At 41.8% G+C, this 15,471-nt stretch overlaps 2 protein-coding genes across 2 annotated transcripts in view; one reads left to right on the forward strand and one right to left on the reverse strand.

Moving 5' to 3' along the window:
- Window positions 1–7,515, forward strand: part of LOC109220362 — a 9,364-nt gene extending 1,849 nt beyond the window's left edge. Inside the window, exons 2-5 of the mRNA XM_019384824.1 lie at window positions 5,684–5,757; window positions 6,105–6,240; window positions 6,472–6,786; window positions 7,003–7,515. Coding sequence (XP_019240369.1) covers window positions 5,684–5,757; window positions 6,105–6,240; window positions 6,472–6,786; window positions 7,003–7,281 — 804 coding nt within the window. The 3' untranslated portion in view covers window positions 7,282–7,515. The remainder of the gene's footprint in view (window positions 1–5,683; window positions 5,758–6,104; window positions 6,241–6,471; window positions 6,787–7,002) is intronic.
- An 866-nt stretch (window positions 7,516–8,381) lies between these two features.
- LOC109220360 (annexin D2-like) lies at window positions 8,382–11,723 on the reverse strand. Its single transcript, XM_019384823.1, has 5 exons — window positions 11,540–11,723; window positions 10,447–10,592; window positions 9,760–9,978; window positions 9,185–9,397; window positions 8,382–8,906 (listed from the first exon to the last, which is right to left on the reverse strand). The coding sequence occupies exons 1-5, from the start codon at window positions 11,613–11,615 to the stop codon at window positions 8,610–8,612; spliced, it is 951 nt and encodes a 316-aa protein (XP_019240368.1). The 5' UTR covers window positions 11,616–11,723; the 3' UTR covers window positions 8,382–8,609.
- Window positions 11,724–15,471: the final 3,748 nt, after the last annotated feature.

The following is a 15,471-nucleotide window of genomic DNA, read 5'->3' on the forward strand; positions in this document are numbered from 1 at the left end:
CGGTTGCCTGAACTAAAGAACAGCCTTACTGCAAGGTTGGACGCGACCTGGACCGCAGGGTGCTTCAGGTCGAAGTGACTTTTGAAAACATCAGTCGCGACTCCGAGGGAGACCGGCAGACGGCAGCCACAGAGGCAGCCGAAATCTTTGAGAAATTCGAGGGGCTCCAAAAGGAGCGCACCGAGGTTAGCCCACAGGCACAAGAGCAGAAAAGGTGACTGCCATGCAACAAACCATTGACAAATTGACAGACCAACTCAATGTTGTCAACGCTGCTTTACAGGGCCTACTCCGACGGAGGTGGAAACCAAATCGGAGGTGCTGTGAACTCCGCTTCGCGACAAAGAAACTGAAAATACCTGAGCCAAAGCCATACAGTGGAGCTAGGAATGCCAAGGAAGTGGAAAACATCATCTTTGACGTCGAACAGTATTTTCGATGCTGTTGGGGATCTGGAGGAAGCTAAAAAAGGTAGCAACTGGCTGCCATGTATCTTCAGGGTGATTCTAAACTCTGGTGGCGTGTGAAGTATGAAGCCATCAAGGCCGTGAAGATGCTCTCGAGACATGGGCCGAACTGAAGCAGGTATACGCCTGCAGTTCTTCCCGAGAATGTTGAATATAATGCAAGGAGAAAACTACGGGAGCTCGCCAGACAAAATCAGTGCGGGACTACTTGCGAGAATTCCCGCACTCATGCTCAGGCATACGCGACATGGGGGATAAGACAAAACTCTTCACCTTCATGGAAGGGTTGAAACCTTATGCCTGCGTGGAGCTACAGAGACAAAGGGTAGATTCCCTTCCCAAGGAAATCCAAGCAGCTGAATGCCTTGGGGACTATCAAATGGAAGCTCGAAGGGACAGGCCTCAGCCGCCTGCCCGAGCAGGGTTCAAAGGGGGCCACCAGCAGTGGTGGTCCTAGCAAAATGGGGAGATCGGAACTCAAACAAATCTAGAGCTCCTTCCTCCGGCAAGCAACAGTGTTGCGTCAAACAACAATGATCGGGCGAGAAAGCCTCCTTCAGGATGCGTCATTGCGGCGGTCCACATTATAGAACTATGAGTGCCCACATGCACAGATGAATGCCCATCAGGCTATTGATGAATGGGATTGATGACGACTCAGACGTATGCGGACCAGACTGAACCAGTAGGTGCCTTCAATGCAATTGTGGGTTCCCATTTCTTGATGGCACTAGCGGAGACATTGCTGGTATTCGTAAGAAGAAGGCTCTTGTCCCGTCACCAGGAAAGGAAAAAGAAGGCGAATGAAGAAGAGACTCCTCTTAAACAAGAGAGGACCTTAATGTTCGTCGAGATGAAGGTGAATGGCAAGCCCATTCGGGCTATGATAGACACGGGTGCTACCCACAACTACTTAGCCTCGACTCAGGTGGAGCGCCTTGGACTAGTTGTAGGGAAAGGTAAAGGTAGCGTCAAGGCTATCAACTCACCTCCCCAGCCAGTGGGTGGAATAGCTTAAAGAATACGGTGAAGCTTGGGCCTTACGAAGGAAAATTCAACCTGCGAGTGTGATCATAGATGACTTCGAGTTGATTGTTGGCTGGAATTCCTAGGCAAACCAACACCATGCCTGTACCATTTGCAGACATGCTTACTGATGATGGAGGTACCAATAGGACCAAGACCTGCATTATCCCGTGCCTGCCCATGAAGATGGGCGTTTGAGAACAATCTCGGCCTTGCAGTTAAAGAAGGGGGTCAAAGGAATGAACCTACGTTCCTGGCAACCCTCTACATTGAAGATATAGAACGCTCCTCGGGGTCCCATCCTGAACCCGTGAAGGAGTTACTACTGGGGAGTTGAAGTGTCATGCCACAAGGACATGCACAAACGGCTCCCGCCTAGGCGCACTGTGGACATGAAATTGAGTTTGTGCCGGACGCGAAGCACCTTGCCCGGGCGCCTTACAGAATGTCACAACCCGAACTCACCGAGCTTCGGAGACAATTGACGGAAATGCTAGATACAGGGATCATTGTACCCTCCAAGTCCCCATATGGGTCCCCTGTTCTATTCCAAAGAAACATGATGGCAGCCTGCGACTCTGTGTGGATTTATCGAGCTCTAAACAAAATCACCGTGAAGAACAAGTACCCTATTCCCCTAATGGCGGACTTGTTTGATAGACTGGGTGGTGCTAAGGTGTTCACCAAGATAGATCTGAAGACAGGTTATTGGCAAGTTCGCGATTGCAGAGGGTGATGAACACAAGACGACTTTGTGTGACAAGATATGGGTCGTACGACTTCCTGGTCATGCCATTCGGCTTGACCAACGGCCCCTGCTACGTTTTGCACTCTCATGAACCAAGTCTTCCGAAGTACATCGACGAATTTGTGGTGGTCTACTTAGATGACATTGGGTATATAGCCAACATTGGAAGACACCTAGTACACTTTGCGGAAGGTCCTGTCGGTTGCGGGAACATGAAAACTATATTGCAAAGTTATCCAAGTGCTCCTTTGCTCAGAAGTAAATTGATTTCCTCGGACATGTCATCGAGAAGGATGCATCAAGTGGACCAACAGAAAAATCCAAGCCATCACAGATTGGCCGCCACCTAAGGATGTCCACGCCTTGAGGGCGTTCTTGGCCTATGCAATTCTACCGGCGGTTGTGAAGAACTACTCACTTATCGCACCGTGCCATTGACAGAACTCCTCAAAAAGGTCACACCTTGGGATGGGACCAAGGAGAGCAGAGGCCTTCAACGCATTAAAAGCGGGCTATGTCTAGTAGTCCGTCTTGGCCCTTCCTGATTTGGCCAAGCGTTCGAGGTACAAACAGATGCTTCTGACTATGCACTCGGCGGAGTCCTACTACAAAGAGGGCCACCCTGTAGCGTACGAGAGTCGGAAGCTGAAGGATTTGCAGAGCGGCGACTATGCCGCCCATGAGAAAGAATTATTGGCTGTCGGTCCACTGCTTGCGCCTCTAGAGGCACTATCTGTTGGAACCCCGTTCCTGGTCAAGACAGCAAGACAGCTGTTAGCCATATTCATGACCCAGCCGAAGCTGAACAGTCGACAGGCCAGGTGGCAGGAAACTCCTAGCTGAATTCCACTTTCAACTTGGAGTATCGCAGTGGAAAGACCAATCTTGTTGCTGATGCGCTCAGTCAGAGAGCTGAATCTAGCTCGGTGTGCCTACTCGCCACCCTAAGGGTGAGCGAAGTAGCCACATCCCATCAAGGACCAAATAACGGGATTACTCATCAAGGATCCTGCTGCTCAGTATTTAGTTGATTTTGGTAGGACAGGGGCAAGACTCGCCAGTTCTACATGGAAGATGGTTTTCTGGAAGTAAAAGGGAAACCGACTTTATGTTCCTAAAGGAGGAGATTTGCGGAGGACTCTTCTAGCGGAATGTAATGATACTCTGTGGCCGGCCATCCCGGTGAAGAACGCACCATGGCGTTACTTCGTCTGTGCCTATTATTGGCCTCAAATGGCTGATGATGTCGTCAGTATGTGAAGACTGGTCTAGTATGCCAGAAGGACAAGTCGGACCGCTTGACACAAGCGGACTCTTGGAACCACTCGCTGTCCCAAAGAGACCTTGGGAAACGGTTTCCCTGGATTTCATCACCGGATTGCCCAAGGTCGGAGATCTCACAACCATCTTGGTTGTGGTGGACCGGTTTTCCAAGTATGCCACCTTTATTGCAGCCCCACAATATATATCAGCAGAAGATACAGCTCGACTCTTCTTCTCTCATGTCGTCAATATTGGGGCCTGCCCAAAGACATTGTTAGTGACCGCGACTCACGCTTCACTAGCAACTTTTGGACCCAACTCTTCAAGTGCCTTGGGTCAAAATTGAGTCACAGCTCAAGTTTTCATCCCAATCTGATGGCCAGACGGAGCGGTTCAATGGTATGTTGGAGGAATATCTCCGCCACTTTGTAACCGGATCGCAGAAGAATTGGGTGAAGCTTCTGGATGCTGCTCAACTGTGTTTCAATTCACAAAAGAGCTCTAGTACCAACAAAAGCGCTTTTGAAATTGTTACCGGACAGCAACCGCTACTCCCACACACTGTGAATGCACCAAACATGGCTAAATCTCCTCGAGCCGCCAGCTTCTCAAAAGAGTGGAGGCGGAATTTGGAGATAGTGCGGAGCTATCTTGTCAAAGCCCAAAAGCGGATGAAGAGGCATGCTGATCAGAATCGTCACTTTGTTGAATATCAAGTAGGAGACAAAGTGATGGTCAAAATTCCAAAGCGGTACTTATTTGCAGGGGTCCATGACCCTCGCCTATTGCAAAAATACATTGGACCCTTGTCCATTTAAAAGCGTATTGGGAAGGTTGCATACCGGGTGAATACCCCAGCTTGGTGGAAAATTCATCCTGTCTTCCATGTCAGTGTCCTGAAACCTTTTCGGGAAGACACAGAGGATCCTTCAAGGAGCCAGCTCACAATACCCAGTATTCGAGGTCCCAATTCAACCGGGAAAAGGCGTGTTGAAGCTATCCTTGATGACAGAGTGATTCATGCCTCAAGGAAAGATCACCAAGAGTTTTTGGTGAAAAGGCAGGGCTGTGATGCAGAAGAGAATACTTGGGAGAGGGGAACAAACCTCAAAGCCTACAAGAGCCTCATTGAAGATTATTTTGCAAGTAAGGCGCCGAGGACGTCGCCAACTCAGGTGGGGGAGAATGTCATGGGCGGCTTTCCAGCCATGCCCCATGACCCCTTGGGCGCGCCCCGTGGCGTCCTAGCAAACCTCCCAATGCCTAGCGCCACGGACGGCCTTGGCCGCGCCAAGTGACAAGCGCGCAGGTGCCTCTGTCGCCCCACCGATAACCCTCGCGAGCACCAAGCCGCAGGCAGAAGCCAACAGCGCCGCGCGCGCAGACAACGCCGCGCGCGCAGACCGTGACGCCAAAGACACTGCTGCTGACAACGGACCTGCTGCTGCCTTATAGAAAACTAAGTCATTTTCATTGTAAATATAGAGTAGTTTTATTTCATGTACTTCCATATGTTTCTCTAGCTTAGTCAAGTCTAGTCTTGTAACTTTGGATTATTTTTTTTAAGTACTATTAGGGGGATCAAGCAATCAAAACTTTCTAGCAAGCAAGCAATTCTCTGTACTGGTGTCTCTCCCCCTCGACACCGCGTTGCTTTTCTGTAATAGATTTCATTAATGCAATCAAGCTTTCTTTCATTCTGAATTCTCATTTCTGTTCTCTCAATCGCTCTTGACATTGGTTTTCCCGTACAGCACTGACAATCTCGTCTAGCGTACGGAGGGGACCTCAGTTGGCGGACAGCAACTGCACTGACATCAGTTGCGTAGCCTTACGTCGCCCTTCCAAGGAATCTCAGGAAGGCGCCGCGTAACAGTTCACATGCCCCACACTACTAAAAAATTAGGTTTTAGCGACGGACGAATTCTGTAGCTAAACAGAAAAATCCGTCGCTAATATCGTTTATCGACGGATTAGCAACGTATTATCGAGAAATTCTGTTAGCTACGAGCGTTTTAGCGATAGATTAGCGACGACGTTCGTAGCTAATTCCAAATTTTTTTTGTAGTGCATGGAACCCCCCCCTAGATACGCCTTGGTTGAAATTTGTGACTATCGTCGCTTAAGATGTTAGAGAATAGAGAGTTGCACTTTTAATTACTTTTACCTTTTATTGCAGCCTTCTGATGGAATGAGTAAGGTGTTGTTCGGAGGGCAGATTAGTGATCATGAAGCTGAGAGCTTGAACAAAAGGTGAGGAAAAGAGGATTATATATCCTATGCTAGCTATTTTGGAATTGATTAAGGAGTAGTTGATTAATTGATTGATATTTGATTATTATTTGGTTCTTCTATGAACCTTCTTTGTTTTCCTTAATGTTTTGCATGTTAACTCAATCTGTACTGTTGTGCCATGCTGCAATATTGTTCATTTCAAAGTCTAACATCTTTTTCTGAAATTTCATAATGACAATTGGATGCTTCATATATCTGGTATTGTATTTAACCTTGTGGTAATTGAAAACCTAGTCTCAGCACTTCTACAGTTGACACTATTAACCTTGTGGTAATTCTTTTTTCCCATAACTTGCTATCTTCAGGAAACCTTGTTCAGGGTATAAACTGAAGGAGATGAGTGGCAGCAATATATTTTCTGCTGTTGGTGAAACTGTTGCATCAGAATCTGAACCTGTTAATGCTAATGTTAACAACAGGACATCTGTTCGGATCGTTCAGGTACTATTTTCCTCTTCAGGATTAACGCTTCATTTCTTTTTCTATGTTCAATGATCATAGAAGTCCCTTTCTGTATAAATGGGCAATTCTACTCGTACGGATCGGGTGGAGGGGCGCATTTAATCCTTGTTTATAAAAATTATAACAGCACAGGACTAGCAGTACGAGCATGCTACATAATTAGGAAATCTTTTAATAGTAATTTGATCAAATATTACAATGCCATTTTAGCAAGGTGCAAATGGAAAAAGCCAGATTTCCTTCAGTACTGAAGAGAATATCTCCCCGGAGACGCCTAACACTCTGACTGAAGTGCCAAAGCAGCTCGAGGTGAGTGGGATTCAAGAAGGCGAGTCAGATAGCAAAGTGAAGAAGCAGCTTTCGGATGCAAAGAGCAAGGAACTTAGTGGAAATGATATATTTGGCCCTCCCCTAGAAGTTCCTCCAAGATCATTGGCTGCTGCGCGGACCTTAGAGCCGAAGCAAAGCGAAGACATCGATGAACCAGCTCCACGATCTGTACGCACATCTGTCAAAGTTTCTAATGTAAGTTTCCTTCTGAGACTTGTCAAAGTTGGCATTCTCTTGTTATTTTCCTTGTTATGGATTTTTAGCTTATTATGGATCTCATTTCTTTTTTTTCAAGGTAGGGGTAAGGTCTGCGTACACACTAGCCTCCCCCGCCTCACTTGTGGGACTATACTGGGTTAATTTGTCATAGTTGTTGTTGTATGGATCTCATTTCTCTTGTGCATTTTGCAGCCTGCTGGTGGTCGAAGCAATATCTTGTTTGGCAGCGATGAACCTGTTGTGAAGCCAGTAAAGAAAATACATAACCAGAAGTTTGCAGAGTTAACTGGCAATAACATTTTCAAGGGAGACAACAGTCCTCCTGGATCTTCAGAAAAGCCACTGAGCAGCGCTAAGCTGAGAGAAATGAGCGGTAGCAATATATTCGCCGAAGGTAAAGTTGAATCCAGAGTTTGCTATGGTGGTGTACGCAAACCACCAGGTGGAGACAGCAGCATCAGATTATTTTAAGTAAATAAATCACATCAAACTGCTACTTATGTTAACCTGTAAATGCAACGGACTTCGGGTGCTTCTGACTAGTGAGACCTTCTCATGATCAATGTGGTTTAGGAATGAGGATTGTAAATTTTGATGTGTCAATCATGTCATATGAACAATATTAACACCCCTAATTTGATTCAAAATACAGCATTATTATCCTACTGGAGTACTTTTCTGCATAATGATCTTTTTATGTTTCTTTGACTGGTGCTATGATCCTTCCCATTGGGATAAAACATTTTCTTTTTTTGCGACTTCGAGAGCAATTCTATAAAATGGTGTCTACAGTTATGGTTTTTTTTTTCTTTTCTGATTAGTAAGGTAAATGAACAACAATCTGTTTGAGTTACTATATTGCCTTTCAAATATTCAGCACTAAATCGTAGCTTTAATCCTACAAAATTGACAAGATTAAAAATGACTATATTCGGAAGGTGCAAGTAGTGCACACAGAGGATAACATGAGAGAAGGTTGCCTGAGATGATCTGGACATGTCTTACGTCGACCTTCTGATGCATTGGTTGGACATGTCTTACGTTGACCTTCAGATGCATCTGGACATGTCTTACGTCGACCTTCTGATGCCTTGGTTGGACATGTCTTACGTTGACCTTCAGATGCATCGGTTCGTAGGTGTCAAACCATGGTGAGGAGATGTGTTAAAAGGGAACAAACAACAACAACAACCTAGTAAAATACTACAAGTAGGGTCTGGGGAGGGTAGAATGTACGCAGACCTTACCCCTAACCCAGAGGGATAGAGAGTAGACTTAAATTCACATGGAACAAAGTTGTTTCGAAAGACGTACGATCTCTTTGAAACCATGCAGACCTAGTGAAAAATAGGGTACAATAGAAGGGAAAAAAATTTATATAGGAGAAACCAACTAGTTGGGATTAAATTTGCTAATACGTTTACTTTAGGTCCAATGATTGCTACGAGTAATTTAATTATGTTAGAGATTTATATGCTAATAGAAAATATGAGAACTTCTTGTGTTCTTTTTTGTTTCTAATTATATTTTATATAATGTTGGACCACTATGAGTTTAAATAGAGCGACATGGACAATGAAGATTCATATGACCGATCCAAACTTGCTTGAGACTCAAGCGTAATGTTGTTTTTAGTCCCAGAAAAGATTCATGGAAAAGTGAAAAAGACCACATTGGACTATTTAAGTCTATATAACACAAGAAACTCTGTGGGATACAGTACCACACATCCTTGGAGCAAACTCAAACTGCAAAATTTAGGAAACACTTCTCATATCCTACAACATACTTGTCATGATTCAAAGATCTCCATGCCCTATCAATGCCAAAAGCATTCTTTCATAGTCTCCTGAAGTGTCATCAGAAATCGCACGGTCCAGAGGCATGCTGTTCCTCTGGTAATATCTTTCTTTAATGAGCTCCATATCGACTTCAGCCCGAGTTGCAATAACTCTAGTAAGAGACTCTTCATCTGTACCCATCCCCTTCATCGCCAATCGAAGAACCTTCTCAAAGTACTTCTCAGGTTCTGTCAAACACTTTATTGCTGATCTGAGTAGTTTCAAGTATGCATCCTTTGGATTGGATTTTAGATCCTGATATTCCCAATGAGAGATAAAACTTCATCATCATTCATCAACAACAACAACAATATACCCGGTGTATTCCCACAAGTGGGGTCTGGGGAGGGTAGTATGTATGCAGACCTTACCCCTACCTTTTGAAGGTAGAGAGGCTATTTTCGGAAGACCCTCGGCTCAATAGAGCATCAAATAAACTTCATCAGGAAGTTCAAATCTTGAAAATAGATATTTTGGAGAATGGATGCAAAAGCTACAACAGTATGAGATTCTACTTGTGTTTGGAACTCTACCTTGTTGATGGCATTGCCAAATTGATCATTGTACTGGTTAAATGTTGCATTTAGCTGTGTTTTACTCCGAATCGAAAGAATTCTGATGAGTTCCTCATCACTATAAGCATTGTCAGATATCTTCTCATGTAGTATCTTTGCCTCATTACTTGCCAATGCCATGTTCACCTCATCTCCCTCATATCTGAATGCGGTTACAAGAGGTACCAAAAGCTGTTTGGGAATTAGTTTACCTAAGATAACCAGCTCAAGAATTTGTAAAGGTAACCTATATTTGTTTCTCTGACTCAAACACAATCTATTGATGAAGGTATAGCTTGTTTACTCTAAGACATTAGTTAGACGAAAATCCCTTGACTTCGCTTATGCCAGCAAATGAAAGTACAACAACAACACCAACATCATATCCAGTGTAACCCCACATAGTGGGATCTGAGAAGGGTAGTGTGTACGCAGACCATACCCCTAGTTTTTGGCGATAGAGAGCCTATTTCCAATAGACACTCGGCTCAGGAAAGCATAAGCACCGCATTAATGAAAAGAAAAACAAGAAAGGTGAAAGCAAATGAAATTACCTTACGAAAATCCCCAATCGAGTGATCAGAAACATCTTCCTCAAGCGATTTCTTGTAACAAGCGTGGTAGGTCTGTCTCACCTTAAGCAGATCATTGGAAGACCTGGCACAAGCAATTTCCATGATAATGCAGTTGCTATCAGGTAGATGTTTGGTAGCCTCGTTAGCCAAGCATGCATCGCGCTCAGCTGGATCCATAGTCCACAAATGCACTACACGCTGTAATTCCATTTGGATTGCGTTATAAACATGCGGAGGCAGAATTGAAGACAAGGAATTCAAAAAAATGCTAAAAGAATGCCACATCTGGAAGTCGAACCAACAACAACTAAACCTCAGTCTCAAACAAGTTGGGGTTGGTTATATAAGTTTTCACTAACCACGTTACTCTATTTAAATCATCTCATGCCAATATCTGGAAGTCGCATCCATGACTTAAAAATTCGTATGACTCCCTTTGTCACTGCACTAGAAGCTTTTCTTGTGTTAATGAGATTCAACAACCAATATGTACACATAAAAAAGATTTTCACCTATGCACGTTGACCTCCCTTTGACTCCGCCAATGATCATGTTTAAAGCAATATTTGGCTTTGGTTTGTTTGGGAATAAAAATGTATTTGCGTCTTAGTACTGTTGCATATTAAAATATAAGTTAGATTTTCAGGAGGAGAAATTGAAACAAACCTGAAAGTGACCTGATATTTCACCATCCAAGTCCTTGAGAAGATCCTTTTCATAAGTTGCTGCATAACTTTCTCGAATTAACTTCCGCTGAGCTGCATTTCTATGACCCAAGATCTCAATGATTTTTGCTTCATCTGTTCCCAATCCTGCAAATATTCGATTCAATGGGTTCAATCTCTTTACTTTAAACCAACAATGTCCTAATCTAGCTAATGACAGGACTAAAGAGAAAATAACAAATAGCTCTTTTAAGATTAGGATGTCATTCAACTATAACTAGTACTATAAGTATTACTCCATTACTTATATAGTACTACTATAAAGGAGAGTCCGGTGCACCAAGCTCCCACTATGCGCAGGGCTAGGGAAAGGCCGGACCACAAAAGCGTATTGTACGCAGCCTTACCCTGCATTTCTACAAAGGCTGTTTCCACGGCTTGAATCCGTGACCTCCTGGTCACATGACAGCAACTTTACCAGTTACGCCAAGACTTGCCTTCTTATATAATAAGAATCAATAATAATTATTACTGATATTACTTGAATTGGATAGCTGCTGGTGTCAATTTAAACCCAAGTCTTAAAATCCCCATTTTTGTTAATGGATATTTTTCCAATGAATAGCCCTTATGTGCATCATATACTTAAATGGAATGCAGCTACTATACATTTTGTTACATTTTCTGGTTCATTTTATAATATTGTATTAGTTAGAACAGGGTATGGGTAAGGTCTGCGTACACACTACTCTCCCGAGACCTCACTATGTGAAATTATACTGTGTATGTTATTGTATTCGTTAGAACAAGTCCACGTCTGAATTGAGAGGAATGGATAATATGGGGAACTTAAAGTGGTTCAGGATTAAGACATAATTTTGTTCAACTAGAAAAGCAATCTAGAAAATAGAAATTAAAATTTAAAAAGTGATCAGGTTTAACTGTAATTAACAAGCACAAATGGAGGTGTAAAATGGATATATCTTCCAAGATCATCCACATTCTATATTTGGATTAACCATTAAGCAAATGCAATTGCTTATGAATACAGATCTGAATTAATTAATTAATCAAGTTGGTAAAAAGAGAGATACCTACAAAAGCTTTTCTGAGTTTCTGTGAATCCTCAGCTGCAGAAGGAACCAATTCTGGAATTTTTAGACTTGCCATTTTTTTCTTCTTCTTCTTCTCTCAATGTTGAGAATATATATATATATATATATGTTTCTTCCTATTTGATGATCTGTGATCTGTTACTTCATCCCTGTATATGTATTATTATTTAAATCAGGACCTTTAAAATTGAATCCAATATAAAAGGAAAAACTATTCAGACAATCTAATTAAGCTAGTCGGGATTGGTTATACGAATTTTTAAATATACATTTTTGCGTACTTGTAAATGTCTGATTTAATATTGCTCAATTTATACTCTTTTAACTATTAAAAAGGTACTAGTCTTAGGGTACGCGCGTTGCGCGTGTACAATCTCAAAATATAAAAATAATTATATAAATTTTAATAAAACTTATTCTTAAGTTATACAATTAAAGTGAAGGAGTGTAAATTTTTGAAAAAAATAATATTATTAATCCTATTTAGTTAACTCTAATGAAGGGACTATATATGCCCCATATATATTCAACTTAAATCCATAATAAATTCTATTTATCATTTCTTCAATTTTACAAGTTATCATGCTTCCTTTATAATTTTAGTACGAATACTTAATCCTTGAAGATTTAAGAGTTCTCCTGTGATTTTTATTTGAAAAGTTATATATTCTTAAGTTCGTTCTAGGAGACACAAACAAAGTCAACTAATTGATAGAAGATGTCTTCCTTTTTCTTAGTGAAAAATCCAAATTGTTCTATTAATTTATGTAGACAATAAATTTGCGTCGAGAAAATAAAATCAAGACCGAAAATATCGCAACAATCGTAGTATTTTATTTCGAATATTTGAGTGTTACAATCTCTATGGATCCTCTGATTCTTCTTTTCAATTGTAAATAAATTCAAGGGCCTTTGAGCTTGATCTTGAATCTATGTTTGTTGCCACGAACGATGATCTTGTTCTTGACCTTGAGCTTGATTGCTTGGACTTGAACTTGATTTGTTCTTCGTTCTTGAGCTTGGAATTGATTTGTTCTTCGTTCTTGAGCTTGAACTTGAAGCTTGAAACTTGTGGAGAAATTTGCAGCGTTTGATCCACGAGCTCTTTCTTGCTTCTTGTTATAACTTCTGGTCCCTTTCCTGAGTTATGAAGACCCCTATTTATAGTTGTGGAAGGGAGGAGTCATGATAAGAACAAACTCTTTCCGACCAATCAAATTGAAGTGTGACATGGCCGCATTTGATTGGCCAGAACATGTCACTTGCACACGTGGCGTGATTTAATTGGCCTTTCAGTGTGACTGGGCATGCCTTGTCATTTTGACACGTAGCATGGTCCTATTGGCTCTTCCGCTAGACTTGGCGCGCCACGTCATTTGACACGTGGCACCAAACTGGGCCTCTAGGAAGATGTCATCTTAGGCTTAATGAAGTGGGCTCATTACTTTAGCCCAATTAAATGGGCTAGCCCAATAGATTAAGACTTATTTATTTAATCCATATATATTGGACTTATATAATTAATTCAATTATATTAGCCCGTAGTATTTATTGGACCAATATATCTTGAATTTAAAATATAGTCCAAATTATTTCTTGGATTTAATTTTAATAAAATTTATATGCCTACAAATGCCCCTTGCTTTAAGACTTGTTGTGTGAATTTAAAAGACTAGGCTTGAAGTAAAAGAACTTCGTATATACATATACTTATGAAAAACATCCCATGCAGAACGTCCATTTTCAATGTATTTGACTTGATTAATGGAATTAGGCTAAATCCACGTAGATGTCATTATTGTATTCTTAGGATAATCTTTCCCTAGTTCACTAGGAATAGAACTAACATTGTCCTCTTTTCAATTTGCATATATGTAAGCAAATTCCACCGCCGCAACCTTTCCTTCTAGTTGAATTAGGATATCAAATCCTTGTCGGACTCTAACAAACTTTCAGTCCCACATTGCCATTAAACTTCCGGTGTCGTCTCACTGCTTCTATAAATAGCCGCATATCTTCCATTCAATCGGCATCAATTGCAGTATTTTGAAGCTATTTGAGTCTAGTTTTGTGGACTCTGAAGCGCTCACGCGAAGGTAATTTCTTTTCTTTTCTTGTGCTTTTCTTGTTTTGTTGTCTTTTTTTCTTTTTTTGTAGGTCAAGCAAGAAAAATATGTTCTTGTTCAACAAGATGATCCACGCATGAAGAAGGCGGTCTTAGGGTGTGAGAGGATGGGTACTCATCCCTGCCCAAATATTGGAGAGATTATTTTCATGACCCGATTCTTGGAGAGATTACTCTCAATGTGGCCCAATTCTTGGAGAGATTACTCTCAAACTGGCCCGATTTTTGGAGAGATTACTCTCAAAATGGCCCGATTCTTGGAGAGATTACTCTCAAAATGGCCCGATTCTTGGAGAGATTACTCTCAAAATGGCTCGATTCTTGGAGATATTACTCTCAAAATGGCCCGACTACCGGAGAGATTACTCTCAATATGACCCAAACTATCGGCGAGGCCAACTTAAGGTGCAAAAGGACTCATATGTCCACCTTAAGATTGGAAAGTTATAGTTCCTTTTAAGGACAAACCCACGAAGAGGCCAACTTAAGGTGCAAAGGGACTTATATGTCCACCTTAAGATTGGAAAGTTATAAAGCTTCAACTTGAAGGCGACATCGACTTGAACACTTGGAAAACATTGAAGATTTGGCGGACTTTGCAGACTTCAACTCGAAGATTCAGAGGGCTTAAACAATTCAACTTTAAGATCGGCGAATTTGAAGACTGAAACTTGAAGACCGACGAACTTGAAGACTTCAACTAGGGAGCTTAAATATTTCAACCTTTAAGACCGGCGAATTTGAAGACTTCAACTTGAAGACCGACGGACTTGAAGACTTCAACTTGGGGGCTTAAATATTTCAACTTTAAGACCGGCAAATTTGAAGATTTCAACTTGAAGACTTCAACTTTGAGACTTGGAGGGCCTAAATATTTCAACTTGAAGATCGGCGAATTTGAAGACTTCAACTTGAAGACCGACGGAGTTGAAGATTTCAACTTGGGGACTTCAACTTGAGTACCGACGGACTTGAAGATATCAATTTACCATGGAGGGTTGCCCCTTTTAAATCAAATGAGATCAAAGTTTCACAAGAGGATGGCATTTCAGCTTGAATTTGCATTCCTCCATACTTCACTCGGACAACAATTGGGGCAATATGTATCTTTTGAACTTATGCGACTGAACTTAGAATGAAACTCTAAGCTGCCTACGTACCTCGGTGAAGAGGATCAAGTCATACCGTAGTTCAGACAAGGTAGCCTTTTTTTTTTTGTTTTTTTTTTTTTTACGTTCCTAACTTTTGCCTAGGCCGCCTCTTTCGAGATTTTCAACCTAGCAGACTTTTTTTCTTTTTTTTGGGTCCTAACTTTTGCCTAGGCCGCCTCTTTCGAGATTTTCAACCTAACGGACTTCTTTTTTTTGGCCGTATACAGTTTATAATCTTGCGGGCCAGGAGTGTAGCAACATGCAGTTTAGGTGAGCGTCATGACTTGCAGTTTAGGCTCGTACGTCGAGGAGCATTATGACTTGCAACTTCATGGATAATACTTCTTCAAAAACTTGCATTGATAGGGCCGATCCTCATACCATCTGCATCAACCAGCTTGTAAGCCCCACTTGAGTAAGCTTCTTGTACGACATATGGCCCATCCCACTTTTAAGTGAATTTCCTTATAGGTTTATGGGAAGTAATTATGGGTCTTCGTACGACAAGGACTTGATCTCCTACTTGAAAGGATCTCGGGCGAACTCTTTTATTGAAGGCACGAGATAATCGAGCTTGATAACATTTAAGACTCTGTTGAGCTTCCAATCTCTTTTCATCAAGAGCTTCCAACTCT

Source organism: Nicotiana attenuata, unplaced genomic scaffold (assembly GCF_001879085.1).
Source record: "Nicotiana attenuata strain UT unplaced genomic scaffold, NIATTr2, whole genome shotgun sequence".
NCBI classification, from domain to species: domain Eukaryota; kingdom Viridiplantae; phylum Streptophyta; class Magnoliopsida; order Solanales; family Solanaceae; genus Nicotiana; species Nicotiana attenuata.

Coding starts and splice junctions, on each gene's coding strand:
- LOC109220360 (XM_019384823.1), bottom strand. CDS start 11,615: ATGGCAAGTCTAAAAATTCCAGAATTGGTTCCTTCTGCAGCTGAGGAT. Junction 9,979..10,446: donor AAATATCAGGTCACTTTCAG/GTTTGTTTCAAT, acceptor ATGGAATTACAG/CGTGTAGTGCATTTGTGGAC. Junction 9,398..9,759: donor CGATTGGGGATTTTCGTAAG/GTAATTTCATTT, acceptor ATTCCCAAACAG/CTTTTGGTACCTCTTGTAAC.